This window comes from Coregonus clupeaformis, unplaced genomic scaffold (genome assembly GCF_020615455.1).
Source record: "Coregonus clupeaformis isolate EN_2021a unplaced genomic scaffold, ASM2061545v1 scaf0151, whole genome shotgun sequence".
Classification (NCBI taxonomy): Eukaryota; Metazoa; Chordata; class Actinopteri; order Salmoniformes; family Salmonidae; genus Coregonus; species Coregonus clupeaformis.
Window position 1 is genome coordinate 360,669 of NW_025533606.1, and position 22,943 is coordinate 383,611.

Sequence of the window (22,943 nt, forward strand, 5' to 3'; positions counted from 1 at the left end):
AGCTGCTTTTCTTCTTCACACTTTCTTATAAATGAGTTGTGAGACTTGTTATTTTGAGATTATGTATTTGGGTTGAAAAATGATGGTCCTTTGTTGGCTGAAATGTGTTTTTCTTTTATGCAATCAATAATGTTTACAACTGTTTTTCATAATGACAAAATTGTGTTTCATGGAGATATAACACAATTAGGGAAAGTTGCAGAGTGCTAAAAACTATTTTGTAAGTCAGAAAGTTCTGAATTAGATTTTTTGAAATCTCTGACCTTCTCCTTTCCCTTCTCATATGGTCTCTTTCTCTCTCTCTCTCTCTCTCGCTATCCCTCGCTCTCTTTCACTCTCTCTCCCTCTTCCTAGGTGTGACACTGGTAGTGGGCAGTGGGTGCGTTGTAATGACACCATTCAGAAGGCATGTCACTACCCGGTGAGGGGTCTGAGTGACAGCACCATCTACCAGTTCAGGGTGTGTGCCGTCAACCAGGCAGGTGTAGGACGCCCCTCTAAGGCTACCGAGCCTGTCATCACCACCGACCCTTTAGAACACACCAGAACTATGGGTAAACCGCACACTCAGATCTACACACCGAACACACTCTGGGTAGAGGTCATTACATAGAGAGAGACATAACATAGGCTAAATAGAACACATACAGTATGTATAGTGTGTGTGTCTGTGTGTCTGTGTTTCTGTGTTTCTGTCTGTCTGTGTGTGTGTGTGTGTGTGTGTGTGTGTGTGTGTGTGTGTGTGTGTGTGTGTGTGTGTGTGTGTGTGTGTGTGTGTGCTAAGTTCATGCACGAGAACATACAGTATGTGTGCGCGTGTGAGTATGTGAGTCCATGTGTGCGCTGTGGGTGGGGGCTATGAGAGAGTGAGAGGAACGGAGAGGACAGATGGGTGCGCTGGTCAGATGCTGTGGATCATTAGGCACAGATGAAGGACGGCCAGAAGGTTGTCTTGCCTCTGACTGTTTCCCCCATCTCTCTCTCTCTACCTCTCTCTCTGCTGAGCCCTAGCATGCTGGCATTGTATGGACGGTTTCTTCCATGTTATCTACTCATTGTGCTATCATGCATTTCATTTCTTTATTTTTCTCTCTCTTTTTCTTCTCAATCAGTTATCAAGGTGGACAGAGGTAGAGAGATCACCATCACCAAAGACCAGCTGGAAAGTGAGAAAGCACATATATCATCATTGTAGTACTATTACTAATAGTGTTTGTAGCTATGGTACTACAGCATTTTCAATGGTATTCCCAAGCGACATACCCTTGACCGAATAGTTACGATACAGTATCACTGCATATTTCTGCTTTCCCCTTGGTATTCTTTTGACATTTTAAAACACATTTTCTGCAATTCTATACAGTTTGACATCACTTATCATTCCTCTCTTGAGGGATATTATGTTTGGTGGGGGGGGACAGCTAACTTCAACACATTTTGCAATGGGGCAGAAAGAAAATGTTGCAGTTTAAAATTATAAAAATGTTCTACTTCATATTCATCATCTCCAGCACCAATCTAAACATATGTGAAAATTGCGTGTTTCTATGTTTTGTAGTAAAAAAGATAGAGAAAGTTAAGTGTTTCCAATGAAAGGCAATGTCTACTAACAATTGCACAAAATCACACGATGCACACCGGTGTCATTTGAAACACGTATCTTTTTTTCGATAAAACCCCCCGTGGCAATTTCGCCGATGGTATTTAATATAACAACGTCATGTTTCTTCATATCTTTCATCATGTAATAGCGTTGTGGAGGCAATGTACATTGCTAGGTGGACTATTCTCTATGGTGTCCTAGTAAATGCACATTATAGCCCAGGGTAACATGCCCCTGATGTACCTCAAAGAGAGAGGAGGAGGCAAACACCATGGAAACACCAGGGAATGGTGAACTATTATGATCAGAAATAAGGTACTATCTCAGCTTCATAGACTGCCATACTCTATTTTTCGAGGCACCCTGGTACAGCTTTAGGTTTCAATGAATCAATAACTGTGTGTGTGTGTGTGTGTGTGTGTGTGTGTGTGTGTGTGTGTGTGTGTGCACGTGTGTCATGACACAGTCTGTGCATTTCTCATATCAAGATATTTTATATTCGACCCTCTCCACTAATGTCTTTATGCTTGGTCATGTGATCCAAAGCTCTGGGTCTTGTTTAGCAGGGTACATCGTAGCAAAACAATTTGCAAAGGAAAATGAAAATATGTGTTCCTATTGGACAAGATCAGATAGTATACCTCCCCGTTTTAAAACATTTTCTCCTTACTGAACATGACCCTGTTGTCTTTACTATCTTCTACACCCATCCTCCCTTCTTCCCTCTGACCTCAGGTCAGATGAAAGTCCCGTTCCCTCCCACTGGTGTCCATGCCTGTGAGGTGAGTGACAGCTACGCCGTGCTGAGCTGGACCGAGCCGGAGCCCAGAGGCAAAGAGCAACTTACCTTCTATGTGGAGCGGGTGAGTTAAGGCCTGTGTTCCTACTCATACACACACTACAGAGACACAGGTGACACACACACACACACACACACACACACACACACACACACACACACACACACACACACACACACACACAGAGATCACCCAAACACTCATTAAAACGCAGGTCCAATGAACCCTCAACCCGGCCATCTTAGTGTGTGTAGTGTCAACCCCCAGATGCCCATTAATCTGTTTTACTGTTGTGGTTCTGTAGACCAACTTTAGAATCAGGGCCAAATTAATGAAGAGCTCTAACCACTATGCTAATTAAAGATTAAAGGGGAAGGGGGAAAAACACTTCTATGATTGCCGGTGTCAGTTTAGGTGGGCATTGGTGCACTCATTAAAAGCAGAGAGACCTTGAAGTTGCTCTCTCGTGGTGTGCGTTTTGGCATCGCTGGTTAATTTGCTTTCCCATGAACTAACAACAAACATTCCCCAGAACGCGGTTACTTAAGATATTAAGTGTACAAAACATTAGGAACACCTGCTCTTTCCACGACGTAGACTGACCAGGTGAATCCATGTGAAGGCTATGATCCCTTATTGATGTCACGTGTTAAATCCACTTCAATCAGTGTAGATGAAGGGGAGGAGACAGGTTAAAGAAGGATTTTCAAGCCTTGAGACAACGATTGTGTATGTGTGACATTCAGAGGCTGAATGGGCAAGACAAAATATTTGTGCCTTTGAACGGGGTATGGTAGTAGGTGCCAGGCACACCAGTTTGAGTATGTCAAGAACTGCAACGCTGCTGGGGTTTTCACGCTCAACAATAAGCACATGCCCTAGAGATATCGAAACGTTGATGGAATATTCTCCTAACCCATGAAAACTGAACGCATTAATGTTCTTGCAACGTCCCATAAAACACTTCTAGAACGTTAATGTTGTATAATCTGATAACATTGTAACCACATTCTTGATAAATTATGTTTGACATTAAGGGAATGTTCTCCTAACTTTAACACCAAAACATGCTAAAAAGGTTCTCAGAAGGTTTTAGCTAACATAGATAGAATGTTCCCCTAACTAACGGAAAACTGGACTCTCAAACATCAGGGGAACATTACGTGTAACATTACAAAATGTTCTCTCTCACTAAAATTGTTAGCTGGGTCAAAGCTCTCTCTCTGGGTGATTAAAAGTATAACTCTTGGTTTTATACGTTCACGGTTGTGAATTTGTTCTGGTTTAGTTTTAACGTCAAGGAGGTTTTATAGTACATGTTGTGGGTGTGTTCGTACATGGCCACCAAACTATGCAGGACACAAGTGTTCCTATTTTGATGAATATCATTTTTTACATTTACATTTTAGTCATTTAGCAGACGCTCTTATCCAGAGCGACTTACAGTTAGTGAATATACTGGCCCCCTGTGGGAATCGAACCCACAACCCTGGCGTTGCAAACACCATGCTCTATCAACTGAGCTACATCCCTGCCGGCCATTCCCTCCCTTACCCTGGGCCAATTGTGCGCCGCCCATGAGTCTCCCGGTCGCGGCCGGCTGCGACAGAGCCTGGATTCGAACCAGGATCTCTAGAGGCACAGTTAGCACTGCGATGCAGTGCCTTAGACCACTGCGCCACTCAGGAGACTCAGGAGAATATCTTACAATGACTAAAGTTTGTCAAAGTTGTGGTTTATCAAAATGGCCGCCCAGAAATAAAACTTTCGCTAAAGAATTAAAGTGCTGGGAGGGATCATTCATTTTACATCTTCCCCAAAGTGCCTCAGTTCTTCAATATCAACCAGGACTCTGTATGCCAGATGCCCAACAGCTTGCACTTCCATTAATGAGAAGAAAAGTGGCAAACAGGAAATTGCTTTTTATTGGACTTTTATAAGTAACTCTCTAATAAAACTGTCCAATCCATCAAAAGCATCTGAAATTACCAAGATCTCCTGCTTCTGTTCCACCCAGGAATATTCAAATATCCTTGGCTCACCCTTGGGCTTGCTCTTTATAATCGCTGATCTCCTTTCAGACACTGGGTTTTATTCAAATGTACATTTAAAAAAGGACTAAAAGATATGGGAGCCAAGTTAATGGAGCAGAAGAAAAGAGAAATAAAAGAACATACAGGTGATAAAATAACAATTGCATGACAGTGAGAAACTATTTGATTAATAGAATTGAGTGATTCACTGTATGTCTGTCTGTCTGTCTTTCTGTCTACTTCTTTTCCATCTACCTCTCTGTGTCTCTTTTTGTTCTGCATGCCTGTCTCTCTCTCTGTTCGTACTTCCTTCTGTCCATTAGTCCATTGCAGGGAAAAACAGTTGGCAGCTGGCCAGCATGGACATCACGGTGGGCTCTCCCAGGTTCCCCATGTTTAACCTACAGAAGGGGAAGTCCTACTGCTTCCGGGTGCGCTCCGTCAACAAATTTGGCGTGAGCGAACCCTCAGAGCCGAGCCCGCCAATCTCACTGGGACAACCCCAAGGTGAGGGAGAGGAACAAACATGTATTATTTCTTTAATGTTATACTAGTTACATTGATATGGATTGGTGTATACTCTGGTTCTTCAATTAACCCTTTTCGTCCAGGATGGTTCTTCCTTCAGTACCTTCTCTATGGAAGAAAGTTTTCTAAAACAGTTCTACCTGTAACCATAAAGGGTTCTCCTACAGGGATGGCTGTAGATATAATGTTTTTCTTTTCCCAAAAGTGTGGCAATCAGCTGAGCTCACTGTTTTTCTGTGTTATCCTGTTAGCTGCTCCTGCTCCAGCCACCTCCGTCTTGGCCATCCGAGACACAGATTCTGCTGTCCTGCTTCAGTGGCAGGAGCCCAAGGAGAAGGAGGGCATTCTGGGATACTACCTGTACTACAGCGAGGTTGGGAAGCAAGAGTGGAGGACAGTCAACAACAAACCAACCACCAACAGCAAGTACAGTACTGAATGCACTGTGCCATTTAAATGAACTGAGCTCCTCTTTTTTGAGTACTGTGTGTTGGATAAATATTGCTGTTTGTTCTCTTGCCACTAATTCTACAACAGAACATGATAGGACCGTTTCCAGGACACAGATTAAGCCTAGTCTTACTCCATTGACATTTCCAGTGAAATTGCTTTTTAGTCCAGGGATCCAGCACAATGTAGAAATCAATGCTTAGGCATTAGGACTATATGAATAGTCCAATTTGACATTGCAACACCTAGGCCTAAATTAGCTGTTTTTTCCTCTCAGATTTACAGTACATGGTCTGAAGTCGAAGAAGGAGTATGTGTTCAGAGTGAAGTCTGTGGGGCGAGCTGGGAACAGTATCTACTCCAACGAATCTCCCCCTGTCCTGGTCAAAGCAGCTCTCAGTGAGTACTAGACAAAAACTGCGGACTGACATGCTCCTGGGACATATTCATTGCGGCAAACTGAAATAATTTAACAAATAGTGTTTCAGATAGTCTCTCCCTTTTTTCCGTCTGTTTTCCTCCATTTGGTGCCTGATGAACACGACCCTGCTATCATATCAAACAGTTATACCTGACAGGGATGCAGGGAACCATGTTTATAGTTGTGAATGCTTTCGTAGTGATCTCTTATTCACACTTCCACTGGCTAATTTGACGGGATAAGGAGGTGTAATGTGAAATATTAAGTGATCATGTAAATTAGTTGGGGTCCATTTTCTTTTTCAGTCTGTCTTCGTTAGTAGCCAAGGCTTGTTTCTCTGTATTCTCCATTCTCTTCATCAATCTAGTCCTGATCTCAATTCGCCATTAGTTCATAACAGCCTCATGAACCCATTACGTGATTACAGGTATTAGATCTAATGGGTAGGCTCATGTTTTAGTATTTTGGTTTGGTTTGTCCACAAACACAGTGAAATAAATAGAGATTTGTGATGAGGCAAGCACTTGATGAATAACTACTGACCCCTCTCACTGCTGTCTCACCCTATAACAGCATGTCTGATGATAATAATAATAATAATAATAATAATAATAATGATAATATGCACTCTGCAGCCGGCTACATTGTAATGACCGCTCATTTTAGCTGCCACTCACAGTGATGCCAGATTCCGAATCTAGTCTCGGATCAGTTGATGATATGACTGAAATCCAATACTTTGTGTCTGAAACCCTGTGTGGCTTTACATTAACTGACCTGATACACGGAAGTGGCCAGAATAGAATAGAATAGAATGGAATGGAATGGAATAGAGAAGAATAGAAGCTGATTTGCCATTTATTAGAAACACTATCCATCGAAACACTATCCATCTAAACTATCTATCTAAATGTAATACTTGTTTTGTTTGTCTCTGGGCAGGCTGAGGAAAAGTATGCCCAAACTTTGTTTTCCAATACATTTTCTTGGTAACATGCAAGTTTACAGAAGGGGAAATCTGACAGAACTCTCTAACTCACTTTTTCACATCTCCCCTTCCCAGTCGCCCCATCCCCTTCCTCTGCCATCGCCCTGCTGCTCTGCACTGGCTCTGAGATGATTCTCACCTGGAGAGCCCCTGCTAACAATGGAGGAGACCCTGTACGAGGCTACTACCTGGACCAGAAGGACAAAGAGCTGGACGCCTGGAGAAAGGTCAACACCAAGCCTGCCAAGGAGAGGCAGCACAAGGTGAGGAAGGATCTGGTACCAGTACCCAGGCGTCACTGCCATTAGAATGTTGGGTCAAACTTGACATGACAAAGGCCCTCTACCAGAGTAATGTTAAGTAAGGGATAAACGCTGATGCCCGGTATATTATCTTGTAAATAATTGTGTTAATTAGTTCCAAGATAATGTACAGAGTGGAGGCGTTTATGGATGGATGGATGCCATTTAGCAGACGCTTTTATCCAAAGCGACTTACAGTCACGCGTGCATACATTTTTGTGTATGGGTGGTCCCGGGGATCGAACCCACTACCCTGGCGTTACAAGCGCTGTGCTCTACCAGCTGAGCTACAGAGGACACGCTTATATCATAGTTGCCAAAGAAAATACTGAAGCACATATTTACCAGTAGAAATTACATGTTTTAATTGATATTTTAATTTTGAGAAGTCAATTCATACTTTTTCATCCTCCCACCAAACCTGGTCGTTAGTTCTGTCGGTCAGGTAGCCAACATAGCAGGCGGAAGATAAACGTCTGAGCAGAGTTCCCACATCCGGTTTTCAGAACATCTGGTTGTTGGCAACTCCGCTAAGGCTAGGTTGCCACAAACATGACCCAGTTGTCCATTCTTCACGATTTTGCCTGGCATTGAAAAGTTGCTTTTTCCTTAAGGACGCACTGTACATTACAGTAGAGGAGATCACATTGCATATCAAACAGTAGGCTAGAAGCTACTGTGAATAAATAGTTTGTTGCTAGCAAATCTGCCAATATGGCAAACAAATTCAACAATACCAGTTGCTGAAAACAGCTGGTCAAACTAGAAACATGTGGGAGGATTTGACAGCATAGCTTCAATTGCGTCATGAAGAACCGGAGAAATTCATGTTCATCACTCACCACGTTAGGTCATCAGATGCTGCAAAAAAAACGTCTATACAAAAACAAATGAATGCTATCTAGCTAGCTAAATTTTCCCTCGTTGGACCTGCGTTTACAATGTATCCTATTTCGGTATGCATGGTCGTTGTTTTGGCTTTCTGTAACTTTGTAGTAAGTACGGTTTGCATGGTGAAGTGGTTTAGAACGGTAAAAAGGTGCCTATTGTTGGAACTACTTCAGAGGTGTTCTATATCTTTTCCAACTGTCCCGTATATCTACATGTAATGCCCACACTGGGGGGGGGACACCCCACATTCTGAAATTGCATTTTTGTCCTCCCCAGTTTTATAATTGGAATGTGATACAAAACGAGGCAACAGTGTGCTTTAGGACCATGCGGACGCCTCCGAGCGGCCGGGTAGGCTGTTTGGAGTGTTTATCTGACTGGATATAGTACAAAAAATAATAATTATGGCCCCCCCACTTCTAAAACCAAAGTTTCACCCCTGATAACCAAAAATAATTATGTATGTAATAAGCCAGTAAAAAACATTTAGCTCTGGAATACACCACATTAGAACTAAAAAAATATTAGTGGTGGTCAGAGAGCTGAACATAAGGCTCTGGTGGAGGTATACTGGAGGAAAAAAACACATTCCCTCTACTACCTTAGCTGTGTCACTAGGCAACGAGTGGTGGTGTCCATGGAGACTAATGGAAAGTTAAAATGGTCTCTTTTTGCAATGGAAATTACAAGTGTGCTGTAATTTTATGGCGTGCAAAATAGTTATATTGAAAGTCTGCCATACTGCAAAATAGTTTAGAAGTGTGGAGCAAACCGTGCTTTTTCACTGACCAGGGTCTTGTTCAGGTGGCAGAAGAAAGTAGACTGAAACAGGGATGTAATGTCCAATAAGAAACGCTTGTTTTTGTTTTCCATTGTAAAACATATTGCTACGGTGTGCCCTAATGAACATGTCCAAGGTATTTAACATATAAAGCCATTGATCTGCTTGCATGTATTTATGAAAACACAGTGGTCACAGAGGCCCCGTGTAGCTCAGTTGGTAGAGCATGGCGCTTGCAACGCCAGGGTTGTGGGTTCGTTTTCCAACGGGGGGCCAGTATGAAAAAAAAAAAATTATGCACTCACTAACTGTAAGTCGCTCTGGATAAGAGCGTCTGCTAAATGACTAAAATGTAAAATGTAAATGTAAATGTCACATGCAGTGCCTTCTGTTGGGCGAAACCAGCTACTACAACTGCCCAGTCTCCTCCAATAACAGTGCCTTGCATCTCTGAGTTTGCTTTTTGCTCTTATTTTTACAAACTGCTCACTTGCTGCCTCCATGTAAATGAGATTTATTAGAATATTGATCCAATGGAGGCTTCATGCTCGGGGCACTTTGGTCTTCCTGCTTGTGTAAGCCAATGTAAATGACTTTACCCCCTGAATCCTTTCCTTCCACAACCACCTATCCAGCCTCATTAGAACAATGTCTGAGATGTGAACCCTTAGGATTTTTGGTTATCTCGCTTAATTTGGAATTCCACCTCCATCTCCACCGCAGTGCCTTTACTTCCACTGATTCAGAATCAGGTGAACTGATGTCATCTGGTGGCGATAAGTTGAATCGAAAGACACTTTGGGACAAACTCCCCTTCTCCCCTGCCCCCGCTATATTTCACTGCAGAGCTCCAAGCAGCACTGTTTAGATATTGATTTGATAAAGAGGCTTTTGTTGTCCCTAAGTATGGCTAGCCTAGTGACCAATCTATAAATATAGGAGGCAAAGTCTTTCGATGGTGTGATTTATATCACACTTAAATAAGCCCCTCAGATTTGTCTATTGATAGCCATTGTCCATTGGCTCAGTCCCCCTAAAGCAGAAGAACTTCATACGCGATAAGGACCTTAAAGGCTAAGTGACTGTGAATAAAGTGGCTGGGATCGATGATCTGAACCCCCTTCCTTAAGCCAGCCTCTATGGGGCTTTTCCAAACTACACAGGTATAATGTATACTTTGCTTTACAGTATGTGGCTCAGTTAGGATTAGCTGAGTTTTTCTTAGCTGCACAATGTACAGTGGAGTTGAGTGGAGACGAGAGTGTGTGGAGTGTATCTCTGACTACATCGAGTCGCTGTCAGTCGATACTTGTAAAAATTTAAATACGTAAACCCTTACCGTGTACCTATGTTTGTCTTCTGTAGCTGCGTGCCTTTCTTTATTTGCTGAAATCCATCATTTTTAATTAAACGTTTATAAAATACAACCACCGACTGTTTCCTCGTCTCGACTGACAGCGTCTCGATGTAGTCGGAGGTACACTCCTTCCACAGTCGTCGCAACCCAATTCCACTGACATGTCCATATGTGTGGAGTTGAGAAACCCAGCTAAATTAGGATGTGAGTGCACGAGTGCCTAGAGTGCACGAGGTAATCTAGATACTGTGTTGAATTATCCTTCAAAGGTATCTTTTTTTGTTTTGTCCACGGTTTGTTCATGTAAGAACTGACATACTGAAACTCAGAACTAGCTGACCCTTGTTTTCTCAATGACCAGGGTATTGTTCAGTAGGCACCAAACAGAAGAAAACTTGACCAATAAGAAATGCTCATTTCTGTTGTAAAATGATTTGAAACGTTTTTCTACGGTATGCCCTAATGAACACAACCTTGGTTATAATTTGTTCAGTAACTGTATTAATTTTGTGTTGTCTTATTTACAGGTCTGTAACCTGGATGGGGGGCATTACTATCAGTTCCGTGTTTTTGCTGCCAACGTGGTTGGGGTTGGTAAACCCTCTGAGCCCAGTGAGGCTTTCCTGTGTGAGGAGTGGACCATGCCTGAGCCAGGTGAGGATGATGCAATTATCATACACACACACACACACACACACACACATGGACGCACAGACGCACACACATGGTCACTGTACACACACACAAAGAGTAAGCACACACACACACACGTTTACTCTCTAAAACACACACTCTCTCTCTCTACTCACTCTGTCATTCGGTAATGGAGCAGTTCAGTGCACAGCCGTGGCCAGCTGTGTTGGCCCCATGGTCTTTCTCATATAATAGCTGCCTGTTGTGATATTCATATTGGAAATGGAGAGAGCCACACACCATTTATCCCGCACAGCCCATTAATCCAGCTGAATCCAGCCGGCTCTCCCCGTGTCGTAAATAATTTAAATGCGACTGAAAATCATTAAGCAAATTAACTACCGTGCACTGGCACTAAGAACGAAGGGGTAGATTAAGCAAAGTCACTTTACTTGTTTTTTTAATTGTATTATTATTGTTTGTTCATTTCTTTATGATGGCCTGTTCTGTCACGGACAACTTGGCTGTTTATAGGTGATTATAGAAGGCGGAAAAAGGATAAAGATCAATATTTTAGCCTGATTTAAAGTAATTTCAAATACTTTATCTGTGCTTGATTAAGCATGCATGTTGCAATGTAACCAATAGAAACGTGCAGACCCTGCCCACCTGGTACTCCAGTGAGGATGAACCAAACACTGATTTCAAATAGTACTTGAACCCAGGTCTGGTTGGTATATTTCTAACACAGTAGACACTTATCAATCCATGTACTGTATAGAATGAAACACTGTATGGGTTGATACAGAGAAACCAATGTGGTTTTTTTTCTCCATATTTCTCTCTTTGTGTTATGCTAACCACACCCATACCCCAGGCTGCCCTTATGACCTGGAATTCAGGGAGGTGAGGCATAACTCTCTGGTCCTCCTGTGGGCGGTACCTCTCTACGAAGGACAGCAGGGACCAATCACAGGGTACCTGGTGGAGCTGAGCGGGGGCGACCAATCACAGAGCTGGACTGCTGTGAATGAAGAGCCAATCACAGACACCTTTTTCAAGGTTGGTGAGATTTACTTGTTTTATGTAATAAGGACATAGATAAATTGAAATAGAGTTAATATGTTTTGATTAAATGGATCAAATATTTAATTTAGGTATGTTTGTGTTCCCAGGTGTCAGGTCTCCAGGCAGGTCAGACTTATCGTCTCAGAGTGTGTGCCTTGAACAAGGCTGGAGTGGGCATCCCTTCTCTGCCCTCTGAGCTTATCAGAGCCCAGACCCAACCAGGTGAGTCATTTTAGGGTTTTAGTTAGCCTGGTTCCAGGTCTGTTTGTGTTTGGCGTAACAATGACCATAGGAGTTGGCAAGAGAGCACAAACAGGTCTGGGACCAGGCTTGATTTTAGCAATACAGGTCCCTGATGGACAATATCACCAGAATGACTTATGATTCATGTTCTTTCTCCATTAGGCACCAGAGACATAGAGATCGGTGTGGACAATGATGGCTTCATCTTCCTGGCCTTTGAGGCCACGGAAATTACGGAGAAGAGCAAGTTTGTCTGGAGCAAGAACTACAAAGGGGCTATTGAAGCTGGGAGAGCCAGGGTACTGTGGGAGAACAATAGGTACTGCACTGTGTGTGTATGTGTATTTGTATGTGTGTGTGTGTGTGTGTGTGTGTGTGTGTGTGTGTGTCTGTTACAGAGAGAAAAAAAAGTGACCTGTAGAGTTGTGAGAGGGCATGTAACCCATGAAAGACTTGTTGAATGTTAAGAGGTCAGCAAAGGGTCAGACTCAGTGGAGATTCTTCCTCACTTGACACTATGATGCAAAATGTCATTCCTTTTCACTGAGCACTACTGAGTCCCCTGGTCTGTCTTTTAAGCCCACTGTCCTTCTGTCCATCCTTTTAGCTAGCTGTCCCTCCTTCTGTCCATCCCCAGGTCCATCCTAACCTTTACAAACGCCACTAAAGAGGACCTGGGCCTGTACACAGTAGAGATGAGTGACAACCCAGACATCTCTTCCAGTTTCACCTTTACTGCGGAAGGTACTTTATACTCAAAGCTACAGAAGACTTGAACAAAATATTGCTGCTCCCTCTAATTCCCCCTCTCTTTCTTTTTCCATAGATCTGGAGAGACTGACCGAGCTCGGCTGGCACATCTGCCACCCATGTAAGTAAGACTCAGTTACTGTAATAATACGTGTCTCTATCGAGCTAACAAAAAATGTATAGTATTCCTTTTCAAATAGAAACAGGCATTATAATATAGAGTTCACCATCACAATTTCAACAACGTATTCCCGCTGATGTTTTTCTTGGGGAAGCCCTATTTTTCGTTTCCTGTCATTGTTGTTGAGCACCCCTCCTAGTTTATTTTGTTTGCTGAAGCTTGGAGGCCTACCTGAATGCATAACCTATTCATTGTTCTCTCCCCCTACAGTGATAGCCCTGCGCTCCAAGTGGCAGGTGGAGGTGTCAGAGAAAGGGAACGTGCGTCTCTGGATGCAGACTGAGAGCCTGAGCAACGCTGCAGAGCTCCACCTCATTCTCAATGACAGAGAGATCTCCAGTACTGCAGTAAGCAGCACTTCACAACACAGGCTATATGTTCTAATCTCAGAACCCAGAACCAAATATTGTGTGTACTAGTCTGTCACGAGAGACTATATATGTGTCTATATGCTTAAGAGTGTGTATGTCTCAAATGCATACTATAACTAGCTTGGGTGTCAGAATGTCCCTGCTTTAGTCGATGGTGCAGTGTTGTATGAATGGGAAGATGACAACAAGTTGGCTGAAACAGAAATAGACTGGCATCCAGGCAAGTTATAGCATATCTCCCAGAGGTGGGTATAAGTCATAAGCTACTGCATTTTGCATACACACATTTATTTTGGAATATATGCAGATGGTTATGTGTTCCCGAATGCATTTCCATTTCCAGTGAAAACCTCCATAAAACAACGAAATGTAGATGTGCCACAAAATAGCAAAATGTTACATATTTTCTCATCCAAGTTTGCATTAGTAAGAGTTATTGACTGTATAGAGAGAGAAAGTAATCACAAAACAATCACAATCTTTTTTTTTTACCCTCACCATCATATTTGCAATTTCATTTAAACACAAATCACCTTAAAAAAGATTTTCATAAGAACATACGTAGCAATATGTTAGCAATGTTGATTTGTTATTAAATCAACCTAAAAATAACCACAGGTTGGAAGACAGGTCGGCAGAGGTTGTTGCACCAGATGTGGATTTTCCATGGGGGGAAACTAATATTATGCATGTTTTGGACTCAGTGTCTTGCATGTGGTTACTCGGTATGGAATAGCATGACTGCATGCATGCATGTGTGTATACATGTGTTTGTCAACAGTGCTAAGGGTTTATTACAAAATGACAACAGATAAGGATTTTGTGAATAAACCAAACCCCATTTCCCCCATTTTAGCCCCTTGCCTTGATTAGCTCAAATCAACATGCAAGTCACACTGTGTGTGTGCACATGTATGTACATACGTGTGCATTTATGTACTTGTGTGTGTCCTATCTCTTCTCTCTCCCTAGGCCCGTAAGATTAACTTTGACAAGGCCAGTGGGCTGATAGAGATCCTGTTTGACCAGCTGTCTAAGGAGGACGAGGGTTCTTACACAGCTCAGCTCTGCGACGGCCGCGCCAAGAACCAGTTCACCCTGGTGTTCGTGGACGAGAGTGAGTCCATCTGGTCACCCCAACTCATTACCGGGATTTTCACACTACCGAACCGAACCGAGCTGTGCTAAACCAAGCTGTGAGGAGCTGGCATGGTTACGCATCCACCATAGTTGCTGGAAGTGCTGAGAAAGCACAGTTTGCTTCAGATCGGCACAATAGTGTGAAAAGGGCAGCTTAATATTGCTGTGAACTCTAAAGAGTAGTAAATGTTTGGCTTGGCTTGATATATAGATTTGTTGCAATCAATTTGGTTATTACATTCAATGTTACTGTCTTATTATTGGTAGTGTACTGTATATCCTCAGTGTGCTAGTAGGGATGTGATCCTGTGGTTGTGTCTTTGGCAGTGTTCCGTCAGACACTGGCTCAGTCCATAGCCAACAGAATGGACTACAAGAGAAAGTCAGGTGAGTGTTCCCCTATTGGCCCCTGGTTCACCTCTGACGTCTGGGCTGGATCCCTAAGCACTGTGATTGGTCCACAGTGTTCCTGCCGGGGCCAACAAGAGTTTCTCCCATCCGGCTGACCAAAGTCCATATAGGACGTGTTTTTATCTACTGCCAACAGTAGATAAAGATCTAATTTCAGTGTAAAATGCTCCTGCCAAATAGGTCCCAAATGTGCTGAAACAGATTCAGTAAGCCTCAATGCCCTAGTTTCCTATTTGTCACTAACTGTTAGTCCCTTTCCTTAGCTTTGTGTGCTAGTGACAAAACATACAGTGAGGGAAAAAAGTATTTGATCCCCTGCTGATTTTGTACGTTTGCCCACTGACAAAGAAATGATCAGTCTATAATTTTAATGGAAGGTTTATTTGAACAGTGAGAGACAGAATAACAACAAAAAAATCCAGAAAAACGCATGTCAACATTTTTATAAATTGATTTGCATTTTAATGAGGGAAATAAGTATTTGACCCCTCTGCAAAACATGACTTAGTACTTGGTGGCAAAACCCTTGTTGGCAATCACAGAGGTCAGACGTTTCTTGTAGTTGGCCACCAGGTTTGCACACATCTCAGGAGGGATTTTGTCCCACTCCTCTTTGCAGATCTTCTCCAAGTCATTAAGGTTTCGAGCCTGACGTTTGGGAACTCGAACCTTCAGCTCCCTCCACAGATTTTCTATGGGATTAAGGTCTGGAGACTGGCTAGGCCACTCCAGGACTTTAATGTGCTTCTTCTTGAGCCACTCCTTTGTTGCCTTGGCTGTGTGTTTTGGGTCATTGTCATGCTGGAATACCCATCCACAACCCATTTTCAATGCCCTGGCTGAGGGAAGGAGGTTCTCACCCAAGATTTGACGGTACATGGCCCCGTCCATCGTCCCTTTGATGCGGTGAAGTTATCCTGGCCCCTTAGCAGAAAAACACCCCCTAAGCATAATGTTTCCACCTCCATGTTTGATGGTGGGGATGGTGTTCTTGGGGTCATAGGCAGCATTCCTCCTCCTCCAAACAAGGCGAGTTGAGTTGATGCCGAAGAGCACGATTTTGGTCTCATCTGACCACAACACTTTCACACAGTTCTCCTCTGAATCATTCAGATGTTCATTGGCAAACTTCAGACGGGCCTGTATATGTGCTTTCTTGAGCAGGGGGACCTTGCGGGCGCTGCAGGATTTCAGTCCTTCACGGCGTAGTGTGTTACCAATTGTTTTCTTGGTGACTATGGTCCCAGCTGCCTTGAGATCATTGACAAGATCCTATCGTGTAGTTCTGGGCTGATTTCTCACCGTTCTCATGATCATTGCAACTCCACGAGGTGAGATCTTGCATGGAGCCCCAGACCTAGGCAGATTTTTATTTTTTATTTTTTTATTTATTACATTCAATGTTACTGTCTTATTATTGACAGTTCTTATTATTGACAGTTCAGATTGACAGTTATTTTGTGTTTCTTCCATTTGCGAATAATCGCACCAACTGTTGTCACCTTCTCACCAAGCTGCTTGGCGATGGTCTTGTAGCCCATTCCAGCCTTGTGTAGGTCTACAATCTTGTCCCTGACATCCTTGGAGAGCTCTTTGGTCTTGGCCATGGTGGAGAGTTTGGAATCTGATTGATTGATTGCTTCTGTGGACCGGTGTCTTTTATACAGGTAACAAACTGAGATTAGGAGCACTCCCTTTAAGAGTGTGCTCCTAATCTCATCTCGTTACCTGTATAATAGACAGCTGGGAGCCAGAAATCTTTCTGATTGAGAGGGGGTCAAATACTTATTTCCCTCATTAAAATGCAAATGAATTTATAACATTTTTGACATGCGTTTTTCTGGATTTTGTTGTTATTCGGTCTCTCACTGTTCAAATAAACCTACCATTAAAATTATAGACTGATCATTTCTTTGTCAGTGGGCAAACGTACAAAATCAGCAGGGGATCAAATACTTTTTTCCCTCACTGTACCTATCTACACTTTATGGAGTGTTGAACAGGCAGTTATAACATATAGTGCTGACACACCAGAATATAGCAAGTTTCATTGATTGACTGTAAGCAAAGATGGCCGCTGTATCTCTGATCCAGTGTGCGCAGTTAATCATTCGCTCTCTTTTCCAAGGACCCTATTTTCTGGAATTTTTGTCATGGACCGTGACAGAGGACTGTGAGTTTATCATCAAATGCAAGGTAATTTATAGATATCCAATATCTTGTTATCTTTGTTATGAAATAATCACATGGATTCCGTATTCTAATATGCATGTGTGTTGTTATGAATGTATTCAGTGCACAGTGTTACTGTATCATTAGTATCCTCTCTCATTCTGGGTCCAGGTGACCAACATAAACAAGGATACGACTCTGAAGTGGTTCAAGGACGGTGTGGAGACTCCAGGAGTGTACGACGAGCAGACTGGAGTCAGCACCATGACTGTGCAACAGGTAGACACATCACATCCAGTACTCATAGGGCTGGTTTCCTGAACCCAGATTAAACTTAATCCTGGACTAAAACACACTTTCAGTGGGCGATTCTCTACTGAGAATGATTTTAATCCAGGACTAGGCTGAATGTAGGTCCAGGAAACTGGCCCATAATGTCACATATCACTTTGCTCAACCCCACTATTTAGCGCCCACCTGGAGATTTGACCTGGCAACCTTCCGGCTACAGGTCCACCTCTCTAAACATTAAGCTACCTACCACCTCATATTTGCAGTATTGTAATGGATATATAAAGTAATGTACAGTAGTACTGGATGTACAGTAATGGGATGGTGGCAGAGGAGGGAATAAGGTTAAACTCAGTAGAACACACATCATCAGTGATCATCGTACACACACACACACACACACACACACGCAGAATCTGGGTCAGAGTTTCTCTACAGTATGAGTATTTATAGATCATTGCATAATTACCCACTGGGCACACACTGGTTGAATCAATGTTGTTTCTACGTAATTTCAATGAAATTACGTCGAACCAATGTGGAAAATATGTTAAATTGAAATCTGTGCCCAGTGGGTAGGATTATCTGTGTACAGAAAGTCAAATGTGTTTGGGTATTCTCAAACCCTATGTGTATGTGTGTGTTATACTGACTGACTGTTTTCTCTCAGGTGACTAAGAAGGAGGCAGGCCACTACGAAGCTGTGGTGTCTGATGGTAGAGGACAGGATGTGAGCACACTGGAGTTACTAAATGAAGGTGAGACATCATGGCACTGTCATGGACAACCACAGACATGGGCCCATATTCATAAAGTGATCCATTTTGCGTCGTAGATCCTAATGAATATGATGACTTGGACTGGGTGGACCTGATCCTAGATCAGCACTCCTACTCTGAGACGCTTTATGAATATGGGCCCCGGTCTAGCCTAAATATCACTGAAATGTTACAGTATGTTGTCTCTCAAGTTACATTGTTATGAGGCAATTTCAAAGTACATTATTGTTTTATGTCTCATGATCATTCTGAAGATGCAGAGACTGAGACTGCACATTATGTAATATTATCCTTCATGTATTATGCATAGAGGTTAATGAACATTATAAACTGGGTGGTTTGAGCCCTGAATGCTGATTGGCTGAAAGTCGTGGTATATCAGACCGTATACCATGGGTATGACAAAACATGACTTCTTACTGTTCTAATTACGTTGGTAACCAGTTTATAATAGCAATAAGGCACCTTGGGTATTTGTGGCATATGGCCAATATACCACTGCTAATGGCTGTATCCAGGCGTTCATAGAATGTCCTATGTGGACTTTGGTCAGCTGGATGGTAGAGACTCTAGTTGACTCTTGTTGGCCCTGGCAGGAACACTGTGGACCAATCACAGCGCTTTGTGACCCAACCAAGCGATCAGAGGTAAACCAGGGGCCAATAGGGGAACACTGACGTGTTGCATCATGCATAAGAACAGCCCTTAGCTGTGGTATATGTACCACACCTACTCAGACCTTATTACTTAAATACAGCCCACTGTCTGGAGACATAATTATTCTGTCTTTATTTACAGAGTATGACAAGCTCCTCCAACTCCTGAGCAAACAGTGTGGTAAGTTCAGCATGGATTTCCTAATATTATTACGCCAACATTTCAGTACCGAAACATGAGTGACTTCTCAAGCATTCTATGAACGGTTTTTGGATTGGGACAACTTAAGATGAAGTTATTAACTTCTTAAGTAACGACAAAACCCACATCCTGACTACAGTTTAGAATCAAAATACAAATGTATTGGACCTAGACTACAGTTTAGATAGCATGGCCTGTCACCTGTCAATATCCCAACAATGACATTCTGTCACAGAGTATCATCTCCCAGAGTTTGACTTTTTCCTCTCTCTGTGGCACAGCGCTGTCTGCAGGACCAGTGAGGATCCAATGCACTGCTGTGGGCTTCAAGCTCTACTGCTCTCTCAAGTACTATATCAGCTACATGAAGACCAGCTGGCACTTCAAGTGAGTTCCCTGGCCTGGCCTGGCCTCTGTACTCTGCCCTGCCACCGGGGCTGTGCTCCAGGCCCACTGGTTCTACTTGGCATACATTATACAGTCAGCCTATGGTGAAGTTTCCCCTAGGCGCTGATCTTGGGTCAGTTTAGCATTTTCCCCACTAATTGTTAAGGTTAGGATTGGGGGAGGGAAAGTTGATCCTAAATCTGTACCTAAGGGAAACTTCACAACAGATGATGGTACACACAGGGAACATGGACTGGACTTTTATCGCCACCTGCTGGCAGCTTTTATGGTTAGCAACAACCACCAACCCTGGTTCTACAGAGTTACAGGGCTTGCAGGTTTTTGTTCTAGTCCAGCGTTAACACACCTGATTCAACTAATAGACTAATCATTAAGACTTTGATTAGTTGAATCAGCTGTGTTGGTGCCTGTCTGGAGCAAGAGCCTGCACATCCTGTACCTCTCCATTACGGCGGCAGGTAGCTTAGTGGTTAAGAGCGTTGTGCCAGTAACCGAAAGGTCGTTGGTTCTAGCCGACTAGGTGAATAATCTGTTGATGTGCCCTTGAGCAAGGCACTTAACCCTAATTGCTCCTGTAAGTTGCTCTGGATAAGAGCGTCTGCTAAATGACCTATTTATTTATTACGAGAGCTGGTGACAACCCAACGTGGAAAAACCACATGAATTTCACATGTGAAAACACGTTTTCATGTGATCACGTGATCTTATGTGAAGTTAATGTGATAACATGTGACAACATGTAACACAACATGTGATAATATGAAACTACACGTGAAAATGTGAAATTTCATATGAAATCATAAGTCGCTCTGGATAAGAGCGTCTGCTAAATGACTAAAATGTAAATGTAAATCATGCGATTTTTCACGTGAAGTCATGAGGTTTTTCTGTAAGGGCACTGCTGTAGCAACATGGTTTGTTGTCTAATTTAAACTCAGAGTTGCTTTAGCGTTTGTGTTTTCCTTCACATCGCCCCACAGCTTCCTTAGTGAGACAGTCTGAGCCTTTAATCCCAAATCCATCTCATCAGATTGAAAAATACCAAATCTAAAGGCTTTTACAAATAAACTTAAAACTGAACATGTAAAGCCCTCAGACATACAGTTGAAGTCGGAAGTTTACATACACCTTAGCCAAATACATTTAAACTCAGTTTTTCACAATTCCTGACATTTAATCCTAGTAAAAATTCCCTGTATTAGGTCAGTTAGGATCACCACTTTATTTTAAGAATGTGAAATTTCAGAATAATAGTAGAGAGAATGATTTATTTCAGCTTTTATTTATTTCATCACATTCCCAGTGGGTCAGAAGTTTACATACACTCAATTAGTATTTGGTAGCATTGCCTTTAAATTGTTTAACTTGGGTCAAACGTTTCGGGTAGCCTTCCACAAGCGTCCCACAATAAATTGGGTGAATGTTGGCCCATTCCTCCTGACAGAGCTGGTGTAACTGAGTCAGGTTTGTAAGCCTCCTTGCTCGCACACGCTTTTTCAGTTCTGCCCACACATTTTCTATAGGATTGAGGTCAGGGCTTTGTGATGGCCACTCCAATACCTTGACTTTGTTGTCCTTAAGCCATTTTGCCACAACTTTGGAAGTATGCTTGGGGTCATTGTCCATTTGCGACCAAGCTTTAACTTCCTGACTGATGTCTTGAGATTGCTTCAATATATCCACATAATTTTCCTTCCTCATGATGCCATCTATTTTGTGAAGTGCACCATTCCCTTTTGCAGCAAAGCACCCCCACAGCATGATGCTGCCATCCCCGTGCTTAACAGTTGGGATGGTGTTCTTCGGCTTGCAAGCATCCCCCTTTTTCCGCCAAACATAACGATGGTCATTAGGGCCAAACAGTTATATTTTTGTTTCATCTGACCAGAGGACATTTCTCAAAAAAGTACGATCTTTGTCCCCATGTGCAGTTGCAAACCGTAGTCTGGCTTTTTTATGGCGGTTTTGGAGCAGTGGCTTCTTTTTTGCTGAGCAGCCTTTCAGGTTATGTCGGTATAGGACTCGTTTTTACTGTGGATATAGATACTTTTGTACCTGTTTCTTCCAGCATCTTCACAAGGTCATTTGCTGTTGTTCTGGGATTTATCTGCACTTTTCGCACCAAAGTACATTCATCTCTAGGAGACAGAACGCATCTCCTTCCTGAGCGGTATGACGGCTGCGTGGTCCCATGGTGTTTATACTTGCGTACTATTGTTTGTACAGATGAGCGTGGTACCTTCAGGCGTTTGGAAATTGCTCCCATGGATGAACCAGACTTGTGGAGGGCTACATTTTTTTTTCTGAGGTCTTGGCTGATTTATTTGGATTTCCCATGATGTCAAGCAAAGAGGCACTGAGTTTGAAGGTAGGCCTTGAAATACATCCGCAGGTACACCTCCAATTGACTAAAATGATGTCAATTAGCCTATCAGAAGTTTCTAAAGTCATTTTCTGGAATTTTCCAAGCTGTTTAAAGGCACAGTCAACTTAGTGTATGTATACTTCTGACTCACTGGAATTGTGATACAGTGAATTATAAGTGAAATAATCTGTCTGTAAACAATTGTTGGAAAAATTACTTGTATCATGCACAAAGTAGATGTCCTAACCGACATGCCAAAACTATAGTTTGTTAACAAGACATTTGTGGAGTGGTTGAAAAACGAGTTTTAATGACTCCAACCTAAGTGTATGTAAACTTTCGACTTCAACTGTAAATAGTTATGGCCTTGTATGGAAGTATCTTTTGTTGGATTTGAGGAAAAATATATTATATTCTATTGAATTGTATTATCATATTGTATTTAATTGTGTACCAGGGAGAGTAGGATTGACCAGTTGGAGAGGTGTAAGCCTGGCAGCAGTATGCAGAAGTTGTGGGTCGAGGTCTTTGCGCCCACGGAGAACGATAAGGGGAAGTACACCCTGGAGATGTTCGATGGTCAAGAAAAGCACACACGCTCACTAGACCTATCTGGACAAGGTTAGTCTGATGGTCTCAAAGCAGTTAAAAGAAATAGGCTTCATACAGGGATTTTGCTGCTTCAGATTCATGTCAATGTCTTCACAGCTAGAATGTAAGCTTCAGAATTCTACTATTATAACTCAATTATAATTTAATTTGTCTGCAATCTTGATCCACATTCATATCTTCCAAGACAGGCAGTTAATGAATATTACATTCTTCATTTAATTATCTCTCTCTCTCTCTCTCTCTTTAAAAGTCTTTGCTGATGCTCTGTTGGAATACCAGAGGTTGAAGTAAGTGCAGTACCATATTGATGGTGCGCGCCCAGCATGGCTTGCAGTGGTAAACACTAACACAAACAATTCCAGGTACTATTTTCTATCACTATTGTCACATGGACAAATAGTAATGGTGATGGATATGAAACAATTTGTAAATGTATTTACCGGTTTTACCCTTACTTTTTACTACAAAGGCAAGTGGCGGTTGCTGAGAAAAGTGAGTAGCCTACTC

At 42.4% G+C, this 22,943-nt stretch overlaps 1 protein-coding gene across 3 annotated transcripts in view; it reads left to right on the top strand.

Moving 5' to 3' along the window:
* LOC121557215 (myomesin-3-like) overlaps positions 1 to 22,943 on the top strand; it is a 65,175-nt gene that overhangs the window by 40,712 nt on the left and 1,520 nt on the right. For 2 of the 3 annotated variants that reach the window (XM_045213771.1, XM_045213770.1), the window contains 24 exons: positions 355 to 554; positions 1,113 to 1,166; positions 2,339 to 2,466; positions 4,760 to 4,943; positions 5,216 to 5,390; positions 5,692 to 5,813; positions 6,899 to 7,086; positions 10,682 to 10,808; positions 11,665 to 11,849; positions 11,963 to 12,077; positions 12,261 to 12,417; positions 12,736 to 12,842; positions 12,925 to 12,969; positions 13,240 to 13,376; positions 14,373 to 14,517; positions 14,868 to 14,927; positions 17,080 to 17,147; positions 17,295 to 17,402; positions 18,085 to 18,172; positions 18,992 to 19,030; positions 19,333 to 19,438; positions 22,282 to 22,445; positions 22,687 to 22,723; positions 22,906 to 22,928. In XM_045213771.1, the coding sequence (XP_045069706.1) occupies positions 355 to 554; positions 1,113 to 1,166; positions 2,339 to 2,466; positions 4,760 to 4,943; positions 5,216 to 5,390; positions 5,692 to 5,813; positions 6,899 to 7,086; positions 10,682 to 10,808; positions 11,665 to 11,849; positions 11,963 to 12,077; positions 12,261 to 12,417; positions 12,736 to 12,842; positions 12,925 to 12,969; positions 13,240 to 13,376; positions 14,373 to 14,517; positions 14,868 to 14,927; positions 17,080 to 17,147; positions 17,295 to 17,402; positions 18,085 to 18,172; positions 18,992 to 19,030; positions 19,333 to 19,438; positions 22,282 to 22,445; positions 22,687 to 22,723; positions 22,906 to 22,928 (2,762 nt within the window). Of the gene's footprint in view, positions 1 to 354; positions 555 to 1,112; positions 1,167 to 2,338; positions 2,467 to 4,759; positions 4,944 to 5,215; positions 5,391 to 5,691; positions 5,814 to 6,898; positions 7,087 to 10,681; positions 10,809 to 11,664; positions 11,850 to 11,962; positions 12,078 to 12,260; positions 12,418 to 12,735; positions 12,843 to 12,924; positions 12,970 to 13,239; positions 13,377 to 14,372; positions 14,518 to 14,867; positions 14,928 to 17,079; positions 17,148 to 17,294; positions 17,403 to 18,084; positions 18,173 to 18,991; positions 19,031 to 19,332; positions 19,439 to 22,281; positions 22,446 to 22,686; positions 22,799 to 22,905; positions 22,929 to 22,943 lie in introns of all 3 variants that reach the window. The other variant, XR_006658308.1, reaches the window with a different exon arrangement.